The sequence below is a fragment of the Rhinolophus ferrumequinum genome, chromosome 27, assembly GCF_004115265.2.
Source record: "Rhinolophus ferrumequinum isolate MPI-CBG mRhiFer1 chromosome 27, mRhiFer1_v1.p, whole genome shotgun sequence".
NCBI classification, from domain to species: Eukaryota; Metazoa; Chordata; class Mammalia; order Chiroptera; family Rhinolophidae; genus Rhinolophus; species Rhinolophus ferrumequinum.
The window spans coordinates 14161726-14181195 of record NC_046310.1 but is presented as its reverse complement, the minus strand read 5'-3'; the positions used below and the strand labels follow the sequence as shown (position 1 = coordinate 14181195).

The following is a 19470-nucleotide window of genomic DNA, read 5'->3' as shown; positions in this document are numbered from 1 at the left end:
TTATTTTTTTAAGCTTTTTTAAATGATTGAACATTTTTAATATGTCTAAAAGATATCAGTGGTACATTTGTATATGTATGCCTGACTGTAGCTTGACAGATTGGTTTCTCTGTAGTAGTTTTAATGTATCGGTACTTAGCTTCATCTAAAAAAAATTAATTCAGCACAAAGGGTTTCTGTCTTGGCTCTATTAAAATTTAGTGTCTAAAAAAAGTTTCACTATAATGTGTTTATATGTGTCACAGGCAGTTTGTGACATACCTTATGGGAAACATTCAGCCTACAGTGCTGAAAATTATGTATTTTGCCAGTGCTAATTGTTTTCTGTGTGTTTCCTTTTCTGATAGAAAAAGATGGCAAAGCGTTTCATCCAACTTATGAAGAAAAACTGAAGCTTGTGGCACTGCATAAGCAGGTTCTTATGGGTCCATATAATCCAGACACTTGTCCTGAGGTTGGATTCTTTGATGTGTTGGGGAATGACAGGAGGTAACAGTGTTTTGTTGTCTAATGCATTTTAATGAGAATAATGTTGAAAAGGGTAAAGGTAGTTGGTTAAGATGTAAATAGCTGGTTCATTAGCTTAGAGTAAGAACTGAAACAAACATTTTTGCTTGCAGCTTCTGGCGTCTTCAGATGTTTATCTGTTTTTGGCTTGGAGATGTTTATGGCTAAATATTGTGGAAGAAGCTTACTCATCTGATTATGAACATAAGACAAGTACAGCTTCATTTGATTCTTCCTACAGCCATTAAAAATATAGTCATTTAAAATACATAGTAATCGAGTCCCTTATTGGGACATATAGAGAGTTTTGACAGAAAAGAATATATTGAATGTTTTATTCAGTTAGGCTAAAATACACGTGAAACAAAACTTTGATACCCTTTTGCTAGTATAGAAATTATTAGCCATGCAGTTAAATTGTAGTTTATGAAGTAAGTTTGAATTGTATGTGGCACATCTAATTTAGTAAATCAGTACATACTTGTTGAAACTTGAAGTTTGAGCCTTTTGTTTGTAGTAGAATCATTCTTCATTTTAGTTATGATTGAGAATTTATATTTAGGTCTAAATTAAATTCTCATTAAGAAGAGGAGGTAACTTTTCTTGTTATTCCTTACAGGAGAGAATGGGCAGCCCTGGGAAACATGTCTAAAGAGGATGCGATGGTGGAGTTTGTCAAGCTCCTAAATAGGTGTTGCCACCTTTTTTCAACATATGTTGCATCCCACAAAATAGAGAAGGAAGAGCAAGAAAAAAAAAGGTGAAGTTTGAGGGCACAGAACACTTTATCCTTGTACAACCCAATATACTGATGTTTTTGCTTTGTGGAGTGTTCTAGATCAGGTGTCTTAACTCCTCTTGGGTTTCCACTTCTTATGGTAATTGCTCAAACTTCTTGATGTGAGCAGGTATTTGTATTATGAGTCTTGCGGGAGGGGACTTGCCGCTTCCGTCTGGCTGTACCTTTAAGAGGAACCATCCATCTGTCACGGCAGCATTCCTTTTGTGTTATTACACTAAATTTTTGAGCAAGCACAATAAACTGAACCACCCCTCCTTCCTTACCCTCTGATCTGACACACCCTTTGTGGCTGTCTGCCTTGAATTTCTAGGATATTCACATTCCATTTCCTGGTCATCAGCTGTGCTACATGCTAGGCCTTCTGTAGGCTCCACGTTGGGTCTGGCTTCCAGATGGCTCACTCATTATTTCCAGGGGCTGGAGGGGACCTGCTGAATGGCTGTGTATATTTATGGGAGTCACTGTCATGATTGTGAATGCGACAGAAGTATGGTTAGCACCTTATTTATCTAGAGGTTATATTTTCAATAACTTTGACTAAATTTTCCACATAATGAAAATGATGCTGTAAAACCAATTTTTCTTCAGGTTATATTCTTTGGAAACAATTGGTTTTCTGGTTTTTCTCGCCTTAACCTGAATTGGAAATAATAGATGAGAAAAGAAAATAGCCTGATAGTGAGGTGGAAGCCAGAAACCATGAAAATAGACACAAGAATTATGAAAGTATGCCAGTCAGGGTCATTTCATATGAAGGTAAACTTCCCCATCACGATATTTTGACATACAAGTTTTATAATTGTAGTTATAACTCCTGAGTCATCAAAAGACAGAGCACTAGGTATTTATTCCTGTTTAAGACGAGAGTAAGTAGTTTAATATATTTTTTAAAGTTGTTTTATCCAAAGGAAAAGTTTTGATTCATGTAAGAATGAAATGAGGTTTCTTTACTGGAAAATTCCGTCCATTGTCTAGTGATGTTGGGTCAGCGAGGTACAGCTATAATGTCTTTGGAGTATGTATTTGCCTTTTAAGTTCTTTTTTAACATATTGAATGTTTAAGTTACTATTCAACATAAAAAACTGCAGTTTAAAAATATACTTTTGTCATGAGATGAAGGCCATATAGAATTCTTTTAAAGCATCTTTAAAAACTAGACTTCCTCTACCTAAAGCTTAATCTCTTGTCTAGCTTGTGGAACATCTTGCCCATGTACCAGCTGTGACACATTAAAAGTAGGTCATGTTATTACTATATTTTGAGCCTAGGCTATGGCTCGGGTGTGTTGTTAATTATTTACGGGAGTCTGGGGGGCAAAAGTGGGGTATCACAGACAGTTCTCCTAGTAGGACCAAGAAGTAGTGTCTTCTTCGAGAATCCTCAGAAATCTTTACTTTCACCCCGTCTTCAACCTCCCTGTATTCCACGTCACTTGTAGGCCAGTGTGGCCTCCATTCCTAGTGCAGCAGAGTCTGTTTTCCCTTAGGAAAGGGGCTGGGGGCGGGGTGGGGGGGAGCTGGATAAGGACTGTACCTAGATTTCCAACTGTTCTTTGCTTTTTTTAAAACTAAAAACTTTAAACTTATTTTTAATTTAGAAATAATACACAAATGTATACAATATAAATGATTTTCATATATGAAGCACAACCTGAAAACCTTCCTGGTGGGAACCTTACCTTTAATCCTACTCTTCTCTCCGTAGATAATTGACACATTGAATGTCGTATCTTTCTAGACCTTTTTCTATGTATTTACCTGCCTTTTTATTAAACAAACAATATTAAGTGTCTTTACATATTAGGCCATTAATGCTAGCCTTTTTTTTATGGCCACCTGGCATTTCAGGGTGACTGTTCATTTCTCCTCACGTGTGTTGCGTGCTCTTCTTTCCAGCCCTGTGCTAAGGCCTGAGGAATGGAGTGGTGGAGATAGGCCTTCTGTGCCCTTATGCAGCATGTACTTCAGTGAGTAAGGCAGCTGCATTGCTAACTATCGCACAAATTTAATTGCAGTTACAGCAAGTAGTGTGAAGGAAAAGCTTGTGGTGCTGTGAGCTTATATTAGAGGGGAACCTTAGGGTATGGGTACAGCATGATGATTTAAGTAGTATCTTACAGATGGACACTTTTTTCTATTGCTGTGCAGCAGAATTCTTGCTGTGATCTTGTATATTGTACACTTGACTCCATATTATAAGTGTATGCATTTCAAATTTTAATACCACACCGTTCTCTGAAAAGGTTGTGTCAATTTCATGAAATACTCTTAAGTTATTTATTTTTTTTAAGTGTGTTTTTCCAGGACCCATCAGCTCCAAGTTAAGTAGTTGTTCCAATCTAGTTGTGGAGGGCGCAGCTCACAGTGGCCCATGTGGGGATGGAACCGGCAACCTTGTTGTTAAGAGCACCGCGCTGTAACCAACTGAGCTAACCGGCCGCCCCTTAAGTTCTTTGTAAGCAGGATTCTTTGTATAGGGTTCATTCTCTCTGTCCTTTACCTTGTAGGAAGGAGGAGGAGGAGCGAAGGCGGCGTGAAGAGGAAGAAAGAGAACGTCTGCAAAAGGAGGAGGAGAAACGTAGGAAAGAAGAAGAAGAAAGGCTTAGACGGGAGGAAGAAGAGAGGAGGCGACTAGAAGAAGAGAGGCTTCGGTTGGAGCAGCAAAAGTAAGCTTGTGCTTATGTTTAAGAAGGAGAACTGACTGCCACACTGCTGTGACGTGACTAATGTCATGTGCCTCACAGTCATTTTGTGTGACTGGGGGCTGGATCAGCATAGGTACTTGCCGTTGGTACCATGTTGCCAAGCGCCTCATCTTAAGCGTCATTTGGTTGCAAAAAGAGGAATGAATGTATTGGAAGGCTTTGGGATTGGCTCCCAGGACCCAGGGACTAGAACAGGAGCTGCGGTTGCTTGCTTGCTCCCTAACTCTGAGTCCAGATGATCTTGTTTTTGCTTCTCTCAGCTTCTGTCTCTGTTTCAGTCTTCCTGTTCTGTGCAAATTGTCACTCTCTGCTTTGGCATAAGCAAGGCTATCCCAGCTTGGATTTAGGTGGCTTTGTTTTCATGCATCTCACAAGAGACTGGAATCTGAGAGATCCCGTTTCAAATTCCCAGGACAGGGAATCTAGTTGGTCCAGCTTGTGTCAGGTGGCCTCTAATATAGGACTTGGGAGGAAGAGCTGTGAGAGCAACTGGCTCAGAAGAGACTGGTTTTTGAAGAGCGAGCTATGGGTCCAAGGAGGAAGGGACTAACATCCATAAAACACTGGCGGTGGCATATAGACTAAACCAGAAAACATGAGAGTCCATTGATTTCTCTTCATTAGTTCTAAGTCGTTCCTCAGAAAGGCTTCAGACTGACCCAGGGCCTCATTCTGCTTTGGAGAGAGGCTGTGAATATTATTCTTGGCAGGAGGGTGGGGTGTGGACCCAGTGTCATGTTGTGTTCAGGAGTTCGTGAGACTTTGCTTTGTTATTTGTCTATTAATAGATGGCTTTAAAGTCTTTGTTAAGTTGGTCACAAAGCTTTAGAAACATGTGGTTCCTCTGTGACAAAAAAGAGAATTGTAATAGTTTACAGAAATTAGTATCTGTAAACCAGGGTTACCCAGATAATATTTTCAATGTTCCTCTTTAAGGCAGGCTTTAAATTAAATGCTAAGGACCCTTGCATTTTCACTGGCTTTATTTATACTTACCAGGGCCACCCGTACCATCTCTTTGCTGTCTTCTGTCTCTTACTGCTTTCCATGTATTTAGGTTGAGAAGCCATGGCCAACAGCTAAATAGCTCATTCCTGCCCTGAGGACAGTCCGTCCTCTTACAGCATCATGGGTAAGAGTATAGGCTGAAGCCAAACTGCCTCGACTTGAACCCTGGCTCCGGCGCCTATTAGCAATGTAATCTCGCCTTTTCCTTCCGATGTGAAACCCTGCCTCTGAGGATGGTTGTAAGAACTCAGTGGGTCAGCACGTGGCAGTGCCTTGAACACTGCCTGGCACATAGGAAGGACACAAGAAAATGGGAGCAAATGTAATGGTGATGATGATGATGATGGCGATATGTTGATTTCTCTCTCCATCCCAAATTCTCCTTGAAAACTCTTAAGTAAAAAATTAGAAGCCAAATCTTTCTTCTGGGCCTGGGACACATGCCGATTGGTGTATATTACTTCGCTTAGTCACTTTCAAGAGTTATAAATTATAACAATAAATAGCAAGAACATTTTATTTCGTCATGAACAGTCTCCTGTAGTTAGACTAGTCTATATTTTTTAATGTTTTCAGGCAGCAGATAATGGCAGCCTTAAACTCGCAGACTGCCGTGCAGTTCCAGCAGTACGCAGCCCAGCAGTATCCAGGCAACTACGAGCAGCAGCAGATTCTCATCCGCCAGTTGCAGGAGCAGCACTATCAGCAGTATATGCAGCAGTTGTACCAAGTCCAGCTTGCACAGCAACAGGTACGACGGACGACCCCAGCACACAGCCTCAGAGAGGGTTTTTAGTTTCATTGGAACCCAAGTTCTTTTTTATCAGTTACTAATAAATTTTGCATTAGTTGGCCTCTCAGGTATAAAGTAACTCTTAGGTGACCTTTATTAAGGGAGACTTCAGTGTTGCCCTGGCAATTATGAAAGAAAATATATGATACTGAAGCAACAAATGATGCGGCCACTATTGTATTGTCCTAGGGGTATTTGGGACTTGTATGGACTGAGTGTCATTCCAGTGAGTCTGAAGTAGATTCTATTAGTGGTCCTGGAACCATGAGGACCTGGGTGGCTAGCATTACTTCAGGGACTTCCCTCAGACAGTGCACTGGAATAGGCCCGGCATCTTCCAGTGGGAGACGACCCTGTGCCCTAAGGCTGTCTGCTGGTTCTTTCTGCAGAGCTGGGTGGGTGCATTGTGACTTCTGCCTTCCGTACAGTAACTAGACCGTGCTTACCTGCAGTACGTTGGTAATCCTCCAATGCCCTACCCGCAAATAGTTTGCTTCCACGTGAGGAGGTGGTTTAGGGGAAAGAACATGGGGCTGGGGGTCAGATAACAGTTGGATTCTGTCCTGCCTTTGTCATTATCTTGTTTGATCTCAGACAAGTTACCTGGTGTTCTGATTTTTCTGCCTTTTCTCCCAGTCAGTAAGAATGGGATAGGAAATCCTGGTACCTATCCTGTTGACCATCAGAGGAATAAAATGAGAAAATAGTTACTCTGTGAAATTGTTTTGTACATAGGGAAGGTAACTGGTTTTACATTCATTTTTTTACATCTCGCAGAGGCATAAAATGCCTCTTTAAACTTAATTTAGCTAAGTTTTACTTATTTAATTAAGTTTCGCTTATAAAGCAGTTACCACCTGTTAAAAAATATAAGTGAAGAAAAGTGTTACCTTACAGTGGCTCACCATTTCTTGGTTAGATGAAGTAATCTTTGTTATTTTGCCAAGCTCTTTAAATTCCTTAAAAATTAATATTCTTACCTAAACTCCCTTTCCCCCAGAGTCTTTAGTATTGTGAGCACTTACAAAGCACTACAGGTTTTGTGTGATCCATGAGAAAAGGAAAAGGATGTCAGACCAGTTCAGTCAGGGTAGTAAGTGGGATTTTTGAGGGATTTCTTTTCTGTCCTCTAAAGCCTGTTTCTACATTAGCGTATCACCCCTCCTTTCCTGCTTTGATGGATACTGGAATAATTTCTTAATAAGCTAGCTCCCACACAGTGTCCTGTTTATAGGTTGCTCTCACTTAATGGGTACAAAGTTGGTCAAGTAGAACAAAACCAAGACTCTTTGAAACAACTAGAAAGCCATAATTTAGATTATAATGCTCAACTCACTTTATTCAATTGATTGGTTGATCTGGGAAGAGAGAAGGAAAGGGATTGGTGAAGGAACAAAGGGAACATCAGCCCCATAAAGTATTAATTTTTTTATAAATACTGAGCAAAATGACAAAGTGCAAACATTTTGTTAATTTGGGGGTGTAGTTACATAGGTGTTTGTTACATTGTTCCTGTAACTTTCTGTGCTTTCAAAAGCTCCTCAAAGTACAGAAGAGAGATTATGTGTATAAGTAATTATAATCCATTACATACAATTGATGTCTATTCATGAGCAGTGGGGTCCCGGGGAGAGGAGTTTCTACTAGAGAGTTTCAAGAATTCTTACTGGACAGGAACCGTTTCAGCTGGACCAGTTTGTCATCAACAGAATACTGGTTTTGCTTTCCTGTCATGCAGTGAATGTTCTGAGTGTGCTGACTTGTTTGGGTTATATGCACTTTTTCTGGAAGCTGGTACTCTGTCTAGAAAACTAACATGGAAATTACTGGGAATCTAGGCTTTGGAAGCAGGTAGTTTAGAATCTTAAGTGTGTTACTAGCCGGTGCCAGCAGTAGAGAGGAGTGTTGCTGTTTAAGTAATTGGTTTATAAGTGACAAGTGAAATGTGTATGCAGATATGCCAAAATATGTCATTTTCCCTAAATCATGAGATTATAAGGGTTTTTTTCCATATATTTTCTTTTTTTGCCTTCTTTTTGAAAAGATACTTAAATGCCCACTCATCAGCAGTAGAATGAATAAATAAATTTTGTATTTTCACAGTGAAATATCCTATAACAATGCAAACAAAGTGCAATTGCGTGTGACCTCATGGATGAACCTCACAAAAATAATGTTGGGTGAAAAAATAGCATATATTATACAATTCCATTTATATGATGTTGAAAAACAGCAAAGAAATCTGTAGCGTTATGAGTCAGAATGGTTGTTACCATTTTGGGGGGCAGCTCTGGCAAGGGCACTGGGGACAGCTCTGGGATGAGATAATGTCTCGATTCAGGTGTTCTCACGTGGGTATGTTTGATTTATGAAAAATGATGAAGTTGTGCATCTGTGATTTGTATATTTTTCTATATGTATGTCATAATTCAATTTAAAGTTCCCCCAAAAGTTACTGAAGATCAAGATTACCTCGGTATTTCTAGTAGTATTAGAATCTATCCATCTTGATATAAGAGAGGAATGTACCAAAATAATTGTCCTTTGGGTTTAAGATGTTTTTACTTCCATTTTGACTTAGAGGACATTTTGATTTCATGTTTATGAATATACATATTTTAATCATAATTATGTAAACAGTGACAAATTTTCATTGAGAAAGTATTTTGACCTTAAGCCAATTTGACTCTTAGGTCAATATTTTCTACAGCATGATTAACTGTTTTCAATTTAATTGTGATAAAAAATTTTCTGTATTTAGTTTACAGGGAAGATTTAATTCATTGATTATTTTTGTCCATATTAAAATAATTGTCCATATTTGATTTGTTGGTTACTATGGGAGCCAATATCAGATTTTACCAATAATAGCTTTTGTCTTTGTGAATTTTCTTCTGTGACCATTTATTTCTACCAAGTTTCATTTTCTTGAGTCAAATTTTATGTATCTGAATTTTATCATTTTCTTGTATCAATTTTCAGAACAAATGTTACGATGTTTAATTTTTGCCCTTAATAATTTTATTTTGCGTTGATTGTTTCTACCTACTTTAACTTTGCCTGGTTAGTTTTTCTAGTGATCCTCAGGTAAGAGAAAAGGTGATCGATCCTCAGTTACAGTTTTTCATCCGTGTTGATTTTTTATTACTTTTAGCTGTTGGTTTGATATTTTGCTGTTAATATTTATTATAGATAGGACAAAAACTGATAAAGTTTATTAGTGATTTCTTCGAGCAGAGTGCTTTGGCAGGGCAAAAACATGGGGTCAGACTGCATTCCACGGCGAGTGTCTTATTTGTTAGCCTCCCTGCTCAGTGTATCTTCACTTTTTCTCAACTTGTAGGCAGCATTACAGAAACAACAGGAAGTAGCAGTAGCTGGGGCTTCTCTGCCTACATCATCAAAAGTTAACGCAACTGTACCGAATGATACGATGTCAGTGAATGGACAGGCCAAAACCCACACTGACAACCCTGAAAAAGAACTTGAACCAGAAGCTGCAGAAGAAGCACTAGAGAATGGACCAAAAGGTATGGATTGCCATATGTGTTCATCCGTCCTGATGTCATAATTCAGACTTCATGAAAAGCAAAACTCAGGAAGTCAGGTTAACTAGCTTTTGAAAGCAATTCCATACTTGAGAGAGTTGGATGCGTTTTCCATCATTTTTAGTCTGAACCTGATGCTTCTGGTGACCTTCAGAATAGTGTAGGAGAGCAAATCAGATGTCCTTTGGACACTCTGGGCTGTCTTATTATATATATTGGTTATCTTGCTATGGGACAAGTTGCACCCAAATTAAAAATGATAAACATGTGTTATCTCACACAGTCTCTGTGGGTCAGGAATTCAGAACAGCTAAGCTGAGTGGTGGACCTGGTGTCTCATGAGGTTGCAGCTGAGATATCGGCCGGGACTGTAATCGTGTCAAGGCTTGACTGGGACTGGAGGCTCTGTTTCCAAAAGGATTCCCTCACGTGGCTGGCAAGCTGGGGCTGGCTGTTGGCAGGAGGCCTCGGTTCCTTGCCCGTGAAGCCTCTCCATAGAGCTGCTTGAGTGTCCTCCACACAGCTGGCTGGCTCCCTTCAGAGCACATGATCTAACAGTGAGCAGAGCAGAGTGACAGTGTCTTCTATGCCCTAACTTTGGAAGCGATACACCAGCACTTCTGCCACGTTCTGTTAGTCACACATGCCAACCCTGATACATTTTGGGTGGTAACCTCACAAGTGCATGGATACCCGGAAGTGGGTCACTGGGGGCCATCTTGGAGGCTACCATACAGTACAGTATATTTTTTGAGACTAAAGTACCATGTTACCCAGAAAATAACTTAGCATTTTCAAAGGTCAACTAGCTTTTCATGGGCAACTGATTTCGTTCATTCAGCAGTTGGCTGAAGACTTTCTGAGTGCTAGGAGTACAGTGGTGAGGCAGAGTAACACATAAATGTAAGTTGTGGCTGTGGTAAGTACTGTGATGGACAGAGGGGGACATTCCAGTTTGAGAGCATGCAATATGAGGATATGACCTCATCAGAGAGGTCACCAACAGCTTTTTCAGGGAAGGGACAATTGAGCTTAGAGATCTGAAACAAGAGTAAGAGTCAGCTCATTTGAGGGAATAGAGGAGTGTTTCAGTGATAGTGATCAGGGCCGGTGGTGTGGTTCCTTAGAAAGTTGGTTTCAGACATCTTCCTGGTCTTTTTAGAACAAGTAACAGGAAATAGCTTCAGAAAAGACCTTGAAATCCCTAGGTTTACACCCACTTACCCACCCCTTTCTTATCCCTATTAACAGTTTACCAATATTTTCAAATGCATGTTTGTCAAAGGCTCTATGACTAACTCTGGAAAGCCCGCTGAGTAGTCCAGTGCACGTGGATACTGCTCAGCAACGAGATTTTACATTTTTTCTCAGTGCCTAACAGTTCCAATCCTGTCCGAGTTTTTGTTTCTTTGAGTTCCTTTAGAATAGCCCCTCGAACTTTGGGATACTAAGGCAAAACTTTTTTTTTCAACAGAGACTGAAGTCAAAGCCCAGCTTTCTTTGTCCACATCCAAAAGTGAAAATTCATTTTTAAGTCCAGATTTCTCTTCTTTGTTAGAATGTTTCCCTAACTCCAGCTAGGAAGTTCCCAAAGTCGTTCTTAAATCCCCATACGTTATTAAATTAGTGTTGAAAAAAATCACTTCTAAGATGATGGATTGCGTGTCTTACTTGAAGTGGTATGATGACCTCTGAATACCTGTGACTTTGTTCAGTGTAGTAATTTGGGGGGAGACTTGCCTGGGGGGACTTTTATATTCCTTGGTCTAGGGTAGACCGCATTGCACTTGGTGTCTGAGTGTGGCTAGGCAGGTGGTCCTGTGCAAGTGTTGCTGCCTGCTCGTGAAGGCTCATCCGATCCTTTAGCTTTTGTAATTCCTGTTGTCTTTAGAATCTCTTCCAGTAATAGCAGCTCCATCCATGTGGACACGACCCCAGATCAAAGACTTTAAAGAGAAGATTCGGCAGGATGCGGATTCCGTGATCACAGTGGGCCGAGGAGAAGTGGTGACTGTCCGAGTACCCACCCATGAAGAAGGATCGTATCTCTTTTGGGAATTTGCTACAGACAATTATGACATTGGGTTTGGGGTATATTTTGAATGGACAGACTCTCCAAACACTGCTGTCAGCGTGCATGTCAGTGAGTCCAGCGATGACGACGAGGAGGAGGAAGGTAGGTGGAAACATTGGTCCATATTCAGTAGCTGCTGGGTTATGGTTGGGGAAAAATGGTGGCGGTTCAGATGTCAGCCAGCCTTATGCTTCCTCATTAACACTTCATGGCCAGAGATCACTCTTCCTCAGTGAGACCTTGAGCTGAAAAGGTGGTGAGAGAGGCCAGCCTCTTATAGCGGACTGGTGCCTGAACATGACTTGTTTTGAATGCCAAGACGGTCTGTGTGGCCATTTATTTTCTGCCTTCTGACTACTATTTTACTTCCAGCTTTGTGTGTTGAAAAGCTAAATGTGCAAGGTCATTTTGAAAAATTTCAAAAGAGCAAGCAAGAAATTCTGCCAATTCTGGAATTTATTTAAATTTGTTTCTGCTGTTAGCTTTTTAGTTCATTATTCTAAGATTTTTAATGTAAATACATAAACTCACCAGAATATCCTACCTAAAAAAATTCACTCATTCTTCCCTGTTTTACTTGAGTGTCATTTTTTATTTTCTCTTAAGTAGACAGAATTATTTTCCAGGATTTTCTAAACTATCTTGGTCTAGGGAGTAGATTATAAAATGTACTGCTTATTAATTGAGAAAATGGTCTCCTTAATTCTGTTACCCAGGAAAGTTAGAACTCAGTGCTTTCATACACTGAACGTAATAAGCACTTAAATATTTGTTGCCTTCGTTGAGAGTGACATGGAAGGAATGCCTGATTGAGAATGTAAACGCACCTTCTCAATTCTGGGAACGCACAAACCTTTCAGATGACTTGTAAACAGACTGCTAGTTCTTGAAGAGGGTTGAGAGATTATATTGGGATAAATTTAAAGAGGTATTCAAGTCGTTGGAGGTGTGTGTGGGGAGTTTAAAAGTTCAGCCAGCTTTTGAGATGCACAGTGCAGTCATATTGCCACACTGTGCCACAGTCTGGGCTCTCTGCAAACACTCAGGCCAGTGTCATTTAGGAGCTGCTTTGTCTTCCATGGCATTTTATTTTCACAATCTTTATTTCTGAGTGGCACTAGCAAGGTAAAGCATTTCCTATACGTACTACTGACTGAACCAGAAAATAAAAAAATACAAGAGTGAAAAACAAGACAAGAAAAGGTGAGAGAGAGACCCGAGCAGATTGTAGAGCAGGTACCACCACCGCCGTCTCAGGTGGCCCTTAGCAACACAGGACCAACGACTCAGCCCCATACTGGCCTTTCTGAAGTGTCATAAGGACTCATTAAAATCAGACCATTTGCAAATGTCTGGTAAAGAAAGGATTTTGTTTTGGGTTTTTTTTGTTTGTTTGTTTGTTTTGGGAATTATTGTACTTATAAAGAGCTTTGTGAATAATATAGAAGAATTCTCTGTTCAGAAGTAGGTTGCGGTAATATGTTTCTCCTGGCTTGCCTGCTGGAGAGCTTCTAAAAGGAGGTTACTTCTGAGTCTGAGCCCTCAGCTATTATCGTTTTGGGGTTATTGCTGTTGGGAAGAGCACTGGTAAAAATGGGTGGGCTCTGGGGCCTGTAGAGAGGTGAGAACCCTGATAATCTTGAACCTTTGTTCTAGTATATAATACCCTTCAAATGGAAAATAGCATTACCTACTCTTGTGTCGTTCCGAACCATAAAATGATTTGCAACTGAAACTAACCCATTAAAACCTCTATATTAACAGTAACAACAGTGAGCATTTATTGCTCCCAAGAATTGTTTGGTAAAGTGTCGCTTATAAACTGCATTGGCCCATATGCCTGCTTATGGAGGCTACTGTGCCACTATGTCGTGTCCACACTGTCCATTCTGTGGGGTCCTTTCAACTTGGGCTAGATGGAAGAGGAGTCCAGTTTTCTTGGTCTGTTGCTTTGTTTTTTCTCCATTAGGTCTTTAAAGACAGAGGAGTTTGTTTTCTTTTAAGAAGCGTGAATGGGTGGTAACCCATCCTCCTACTGTAATTCTCCACTTTCTTTATTGTTTCCAGGTCCGAAATCTTTGCTTAAATTGATAAAATAAGTATTATTCGTGTATCCCAATAACTTTTAGTTCTACAGATTTTGAACAAAATTTGGATCTTTAATTAGTGGATCAGTAATCTGTTTCATGGATTTCCTTACAGGCAATAGTGTACATTTTGAATGGCTCTGTATTTCTCAATTGTAAATGAAGGACATTTAATTTTAAGTATTGTTATGGTAAAGCAAATTTCATTTGGGCCTATTTATGTCATCTACTTTTTAAAAAAATACTTTTTATTTTAGAATAGTTTTAGTTTTATAGAAAAGTTGCAAAGATAGTACCAGGAGTTTCTGAGTTACCCCGGTACCCACTTTCCCGTTGTTAGTATTTTACATTGTGTTCTGGTACATTGTTAATAACTAATGAACCATTACTGATACATTATCATTAACTAAAGTCCATATTTATTTGTATTTCTTTAGTTTTTACCTAGTGCTCCAGGATCCCATCCAGGATACCACATGATATGTAGTTCCTTGTCATGTCTCCTCAAGCTCGTCTAGACTGAGAACGTTTCTCAGACTTTCCTTGTTTAAACTCCGGGTAGCAGCTATTGACAACCGTCATGCAGTTAACTCCGTCATCAGATTCTGCCATGTTATAAACCTGAAAGTCTTCTTTATTCTATGCTGAATATTCCCTTGACCTATTTTCCTTGAGGCTATTTATATTTAATATGTTAAACTGAGACTTTTAAGCTGGTTCGTAATTGTCTCATTCGTAGGTTTCCAGAGGTATTTTTTTCCCTAACCTTATATCATTACAGTTCAGAAACCTATTAACTGGGGCAAACCTAGAATCAGAGCTCATTCTTTTTGTCACCGGGATCTTCGTTGGGTTATGTAGACCTAATGAAAATAATTGAATTGTCAGTGTGTGTGCATGCCTACCTCTCTCCTGTGGTTTTCTCATTTTACTCTTTATATTCAAGATATATAGAAAATAATAGTCCTCACAGGTTCCCTCCCTCCTTTCCTAAAACAGAGAGGACTTTGGATTGCTGAGGAGGAGGAAGATCACAGCACTGTTTTCCTTGGTCTTACTCAGATGAGTGGGATTCCTCCTCTTGGGAGGAATCTGAAATTGAATGGGTGGGAAAGGGAAAAAGTGGGGCTCAAAAATAGCAGCGATGGTCAGAGCACAGAGAGAGATAGGATGCTGACCGCTCCCACCACCAGATGTTCACCACTGGGCTCCCAGACAGTGCTCGGTACATAGCAGTTGCTCAGATGAATGGATGAATGAACAACCAAACCAACCAACCGATAATTTGCTCAAATACACATAACTTGTAAAACGGATCAAGAGAATTCCTAAGGAGCGATTTCTAAATGGAAGAATGAACTTGCAATGCTTGATGCAGATGTGGTTTTTCTGAATCTGTTCATGACTTATCTCTGGTTATTCTCACAGAAAACATCAGTTGTGAAGAGAAAGCCAAAAAGAATGCCAACAAGCCTCTGCTGGATGAGATTGTGCCTGTGTACCGACGGGACTGTCACGAAGAAGTGTATGCTGGCAGCCACCAATACCCAGGGAGAGGAGTCTACCTCCTCAAGTTCGACAACTCCTACTCGTTGTGGAGGTCGAAATCAGTCTACTACAGAGTCTATTATACTAGATAAAGATGTTACAGAATCTGGAGTCAAGGGTTGGGCAGAAGATGGCATTTAATTTGGAAATTTCTTTTGACTTTTGGGGAGCATTGCAGCCAGTGTTCACCCTATTGATTTTGGTCTGATGGTTATAAACTCTTGTTGGGAGTCAGGATTTCCTTGAGACTCTTTAGCATTAATACTTTGGGGTTAAAGGGGTTCCCTCAGACACATCCAGCCCTTGGGTGCTGACCAGCAGTCACTAGTGGATGCTCAAGTTACGAGAGCTATGTGTTAAGTCACAATAAAACATCCCAAAGCCAACCCCACCTGGCTGATGGGTCCATTGGTGCCTGCTCCATGTGTTTCTGAGAGCCCTTAGGCCAGCACCCTCTAACTTGAAATCGTTACATAAGCAGTCTACATGAGGAGTAGCTGACTTGGATTGAAGGTCACCATTTCTAAAACTTAAAAACGTAAGACCTCACAGATTTTAATAGGGAAAAAATTGTCTCAGTTTGATCTTGTTGTGAATGACCCAGGTTGTTTTTTGCTTGGGGTACAGCTGTTATATTTGCTTTGGGTTCAGAGTTATATTACAGAGTTATTTTCTGAAATAATCTTAAAATAGAATGTTCAAACCTGATAGGTGATTGACGTATCAGGATACATAGAACACCTCAAACATGCATCTAAGCGAGCCTCCACAAACTCTCGGTCCTTTTCTTTTTGTTGGGTATTTCTAGTACCCGTAGCAAAGTGAAATTTACTCATTTTTGTCTTGATTTGGCTTTATAGAGCATCTCAAATTGAAACTGTTTTCTACACAAGCATATAGTTAGGGATTTTATAAACTCAAAATGCCACCTACTGAATTAAAATATATAAAATCATTTAAATATAATTCAGTGTATGAGAGATACATTGCACTAATATGGAAGTCACTGCCAGAGACGGTCCATTTTTAATTTGTTACAACTTAGGCACAAACCCTACACGATTCCAGTTTGGAATTACTTATTAGAGAGAATTGAAAATGTATATGCCCGTGCTTAAATTTTTTATAGCTTTAATCTGTATTATGTCTTTATTGGTGGGAAGAGGTACATCTTTGTTTTCTTTACTGAAAACAAATATGGATTAATTGCCTCAAATATGTATAAGTGATTGACTAGTCTAGAAATACTTGTTTTCAGAAGGGAGGGTAGTACAGATAGAAAATGACAAAGATGGCAATATACACATAATGTTGTTACTATATGTTGTTACTGAAATGCTTAGGTTTTTAAAATTTCAAATCATAAATCACTTCTTGTAGGAGGGTTTCCATTGATTAGCTGCAGTATATACAGTTCACTACATAAGAAAGGGGCTGTTTGTTTCTTGTGTGCTGCGTTTCTTTTTTTTTTTTTAATAACTGGTTTTATATATATCTAACTCTGTTCTCTTTTGTTGTTGAGAAACTGGATTATTTTTTCCTAAGCAGTGCTTAATTTGTGTTTTTTAATTTTGATTCAGTAGTCCCAGCTCCTAGGTGTCCATACTGTTACATCCAGAATACTTGTCAGGCTGTCCATCAGCTGTCATGTATATATATGGTATAGAAACCACGGGATTAGGCACTTCCTGGCTTTTTTTTTTTTATGAGAAAATACTGTATTTAAAATGTAAAATAAACTTTTAAAAAGCAGGCACTAATATATATTTCTTCCAGCCTTTGATTACAGATTTGTCCTTGCACATGTTGAGATGAATTGTCTTCTAAAAATCCCATTGTTCTTGGGAGTAGTGTATGTTACTTTACATAGCAGCGGTTCCTGTCACATGTTCATGTCAGAACACTTTTGGTTTTAAACTTTTTTATTGCCTTTGGCTGTTGATTAGTACAGTTCAAGTGCGATTTCAAAAAGATCTTGAAAATAATATATTTAATCAATTAAAATGTTTATCTGTAACTTGTTGATGTTTCATTAATATAGTCACTCTGAAGCATTAGTTCTATATTTCATCATTTGGGTAGAACATGAAGAAATGTTTTAAGTGATCTTTTCTGTTTTAAAAACTTAACAACAGACTATTTCTGGCTGACTTAGTTTTGCTGTGAGTTACCCTGCTCAGTTAAGGAGAGGAAAGCACTGACTTTTCTTATTGAAAGTGACTTCTTATAAAATTCTTTCCCTTCACAACCACGTGTGTAAGCATGTTCCTTAAAGTACAGGGAGATGGCCTACTTTTGAATAGCTCCTGAAGTGTGGCCCCTGCTAAGTAAGCAGCAGTGAGGGGTGTGCCCCAGTCAGTGGAGTGCCAGGAACTATTCTAAAAATGACCCCACTGCAGTGCAGGGTGACTTGGACTTTAAAATTATTCTTCTTTTGACGTTTGGAGAGACAGAATGAGGTGATCCTCAAGGAGAGCTGTTGCTTTGTGAGCGCACCTTGGAAGCCATGCTGCTCAGTCTTGACCATCTGTCTTATGGAAGAGGAGAAGCAACCAGTTCAGAATAATGAATGATTGCTAATAATTCCTCGGGACTTAGAGTCCAACAGTCTACAACCAAAGCCATCTTTGCATCTCTCTCCAACGTTTTCTCATTTAACACTTCTGTCAACAACCTAAAAATGTTTGCATGTGTATCTGCTTGGGGTAGAGCAAATCTTAACTTCATTTCCATTCACTGAGTTTTCAAACTGTGTGCGAATCATTGTTGGACCTTTGTCTCATATATTTGCCCAGGATTCTTCAACTTTCTTGTTGAAAGTTTTTTAAGACTAGGTTGATTATTGTCCTTTTCAACACCCTTATTTTGAAGTTAATAGGTTGTCATTATTTCAAGTGCTTGATTTGTTTTGTAATGAAAGAAGGAAGCATTAGCTCTATTTTTATTAGCTGGCATTCCACATGTAAGTTGTGATTTCATTAGGGGACTTAATTCAATACCAGGAAACTTAAGTGGCTGACTTCCAGAATTGACGTTGGCATTTGGACTCAGGCCATCAAACGTGGGGTAAAGAAATACATTGGAGCAGTTGCCTCGTCTCTCGTAGCTATAACGAAGGCTCTTGTGATTGTGCATGTTCAACCTTCTGAGGAACTGGTGACTTGCAAGTCTTTGTGAAAAGAGCAAGTAAATTTGATTACTAATGCTTTTCTTTTTCTTTAATGGCGTGTCTATACAATTATAACAATTGTTACCCTTTTCCAAGATTATTTTAAATATCTCCAAGTTGAAGGTGACATAACTTTGGGGGGGAGGACATAGAAAAATATAAAAATGTAAACATGTTTTTCACAAGGTATACATTTTGTACCTTTTAAAATTCCAGGCTGTGTTACAGACAGTTTTTCCTGTTAGTAATTATAGGTCTGTGTTCTTTTAATCTGCTGTGTGTTCTTCCATGTGATGGCTCTTTGACCATTTTTCTGTTATTGAACATTTTATGTTACTTCTGATTATTTTATGTTACTTCTGATTATTTTATTATAGGTGGTATTTCAGTGAACAACACCCTTTTATATGTCTTTCTGTAAATCTGCATGAATTTGTCAAGAGTAGATACCAAGAAGTGGGGTTGCTGGATCATAAATTCTGTACATTTTTAATTTTTAATAGACTCTGCCAAATTGTCCTCCAGAGTGGCTGAACTAAGTTCCCCTCCTACTCATAGTGTATGAGGGGGAAAAAAATGCTTTTTTTTCCCCTGTCAACACTTGATACCAGACTTAAATTTTGGTCATTCTGATGGATAAAAAGTAAAATTTCATTTTAATATGTGTTTCCCTGATAGGTAGTAAGATTAGGCATCTATTTTTATTGGTCATTTGTATTTCCTCTCCTATAAATTACCTGTTTGTGTCCTTTACCTATTTTTAATTGGGTACTCTTTTATATTGATTTATTAACATTTAAAAATATAGTTTGTATACTAATCATACATTATATATAAGTATTTTCTCCCAGTTTATTGCTAGTCTGTTAATTTTGTTTATGGGGGGTGGGTGTGTGTGTGTTTGGTTATAGACATTATAAACTATTAATCAGTTTTACTCAATTTTTTCCTTTATGGCTTTTGCTTATTTCCATATATATAGGTCTGCTTGTAAACTCTTTTCCATTTATCCATTAATTCTACACTTCAAATTGCTATAGTTTTAGAATACATTTTGATACAAGCAAGTCTCCCTGTTCTTTTCATGCTTTTTCTTGGCTATTTTTGTACCTTCCACATGAATTTAATAGAGCTTGTCATATTTCATGAAAAATCTTAATGAGATTTTCTTTGGAGTATTGCATTTAATATATAGACTAACTGGTAGAGATTTAGCCACTGATTTTTAA

The 19470-nt window shown here is 38.8% G+C and overlaps 1 protein-coding gene across 1 annotated transcript in view; it reads left to right on the top strand.

The window, feature by feature from the left end:
- Positions 1–17089, top strand: part of ACBD3 (acyl-CoA binding domain containing 3) — a 30696-nt gene extending 13607 nt beyond the window's left edge. Inside the window, exons 2-8 of the mRNA XM_033099667.1 lie at positions 348–489; positions 1127–1267; positions 3817–3975; positions 5599–5773; positions 9159–9345; positions 11255–11539; positions 14953–17089. Of these exons, the coding sequence (XP_032955558.1) occupies positions 348–489; positions 1127–1267; positions 3817–3975; positions 5599–5773; positions 9159–9345; positions 11255–11539; positions 14953–15164 (1301 nt within the window). The 3' untranslated portion in view covers positions 15165–17089. The remainder of the gene's footprint in view (positions 1–347; positions 490–1126; positions 1268–3816; positions 3976–5598; positions 5774–9158; positions 9346–11254; positions 11540–14952) is intronic.
- Positions 17090–19470: the final 2381 nt, after the last annotated feature.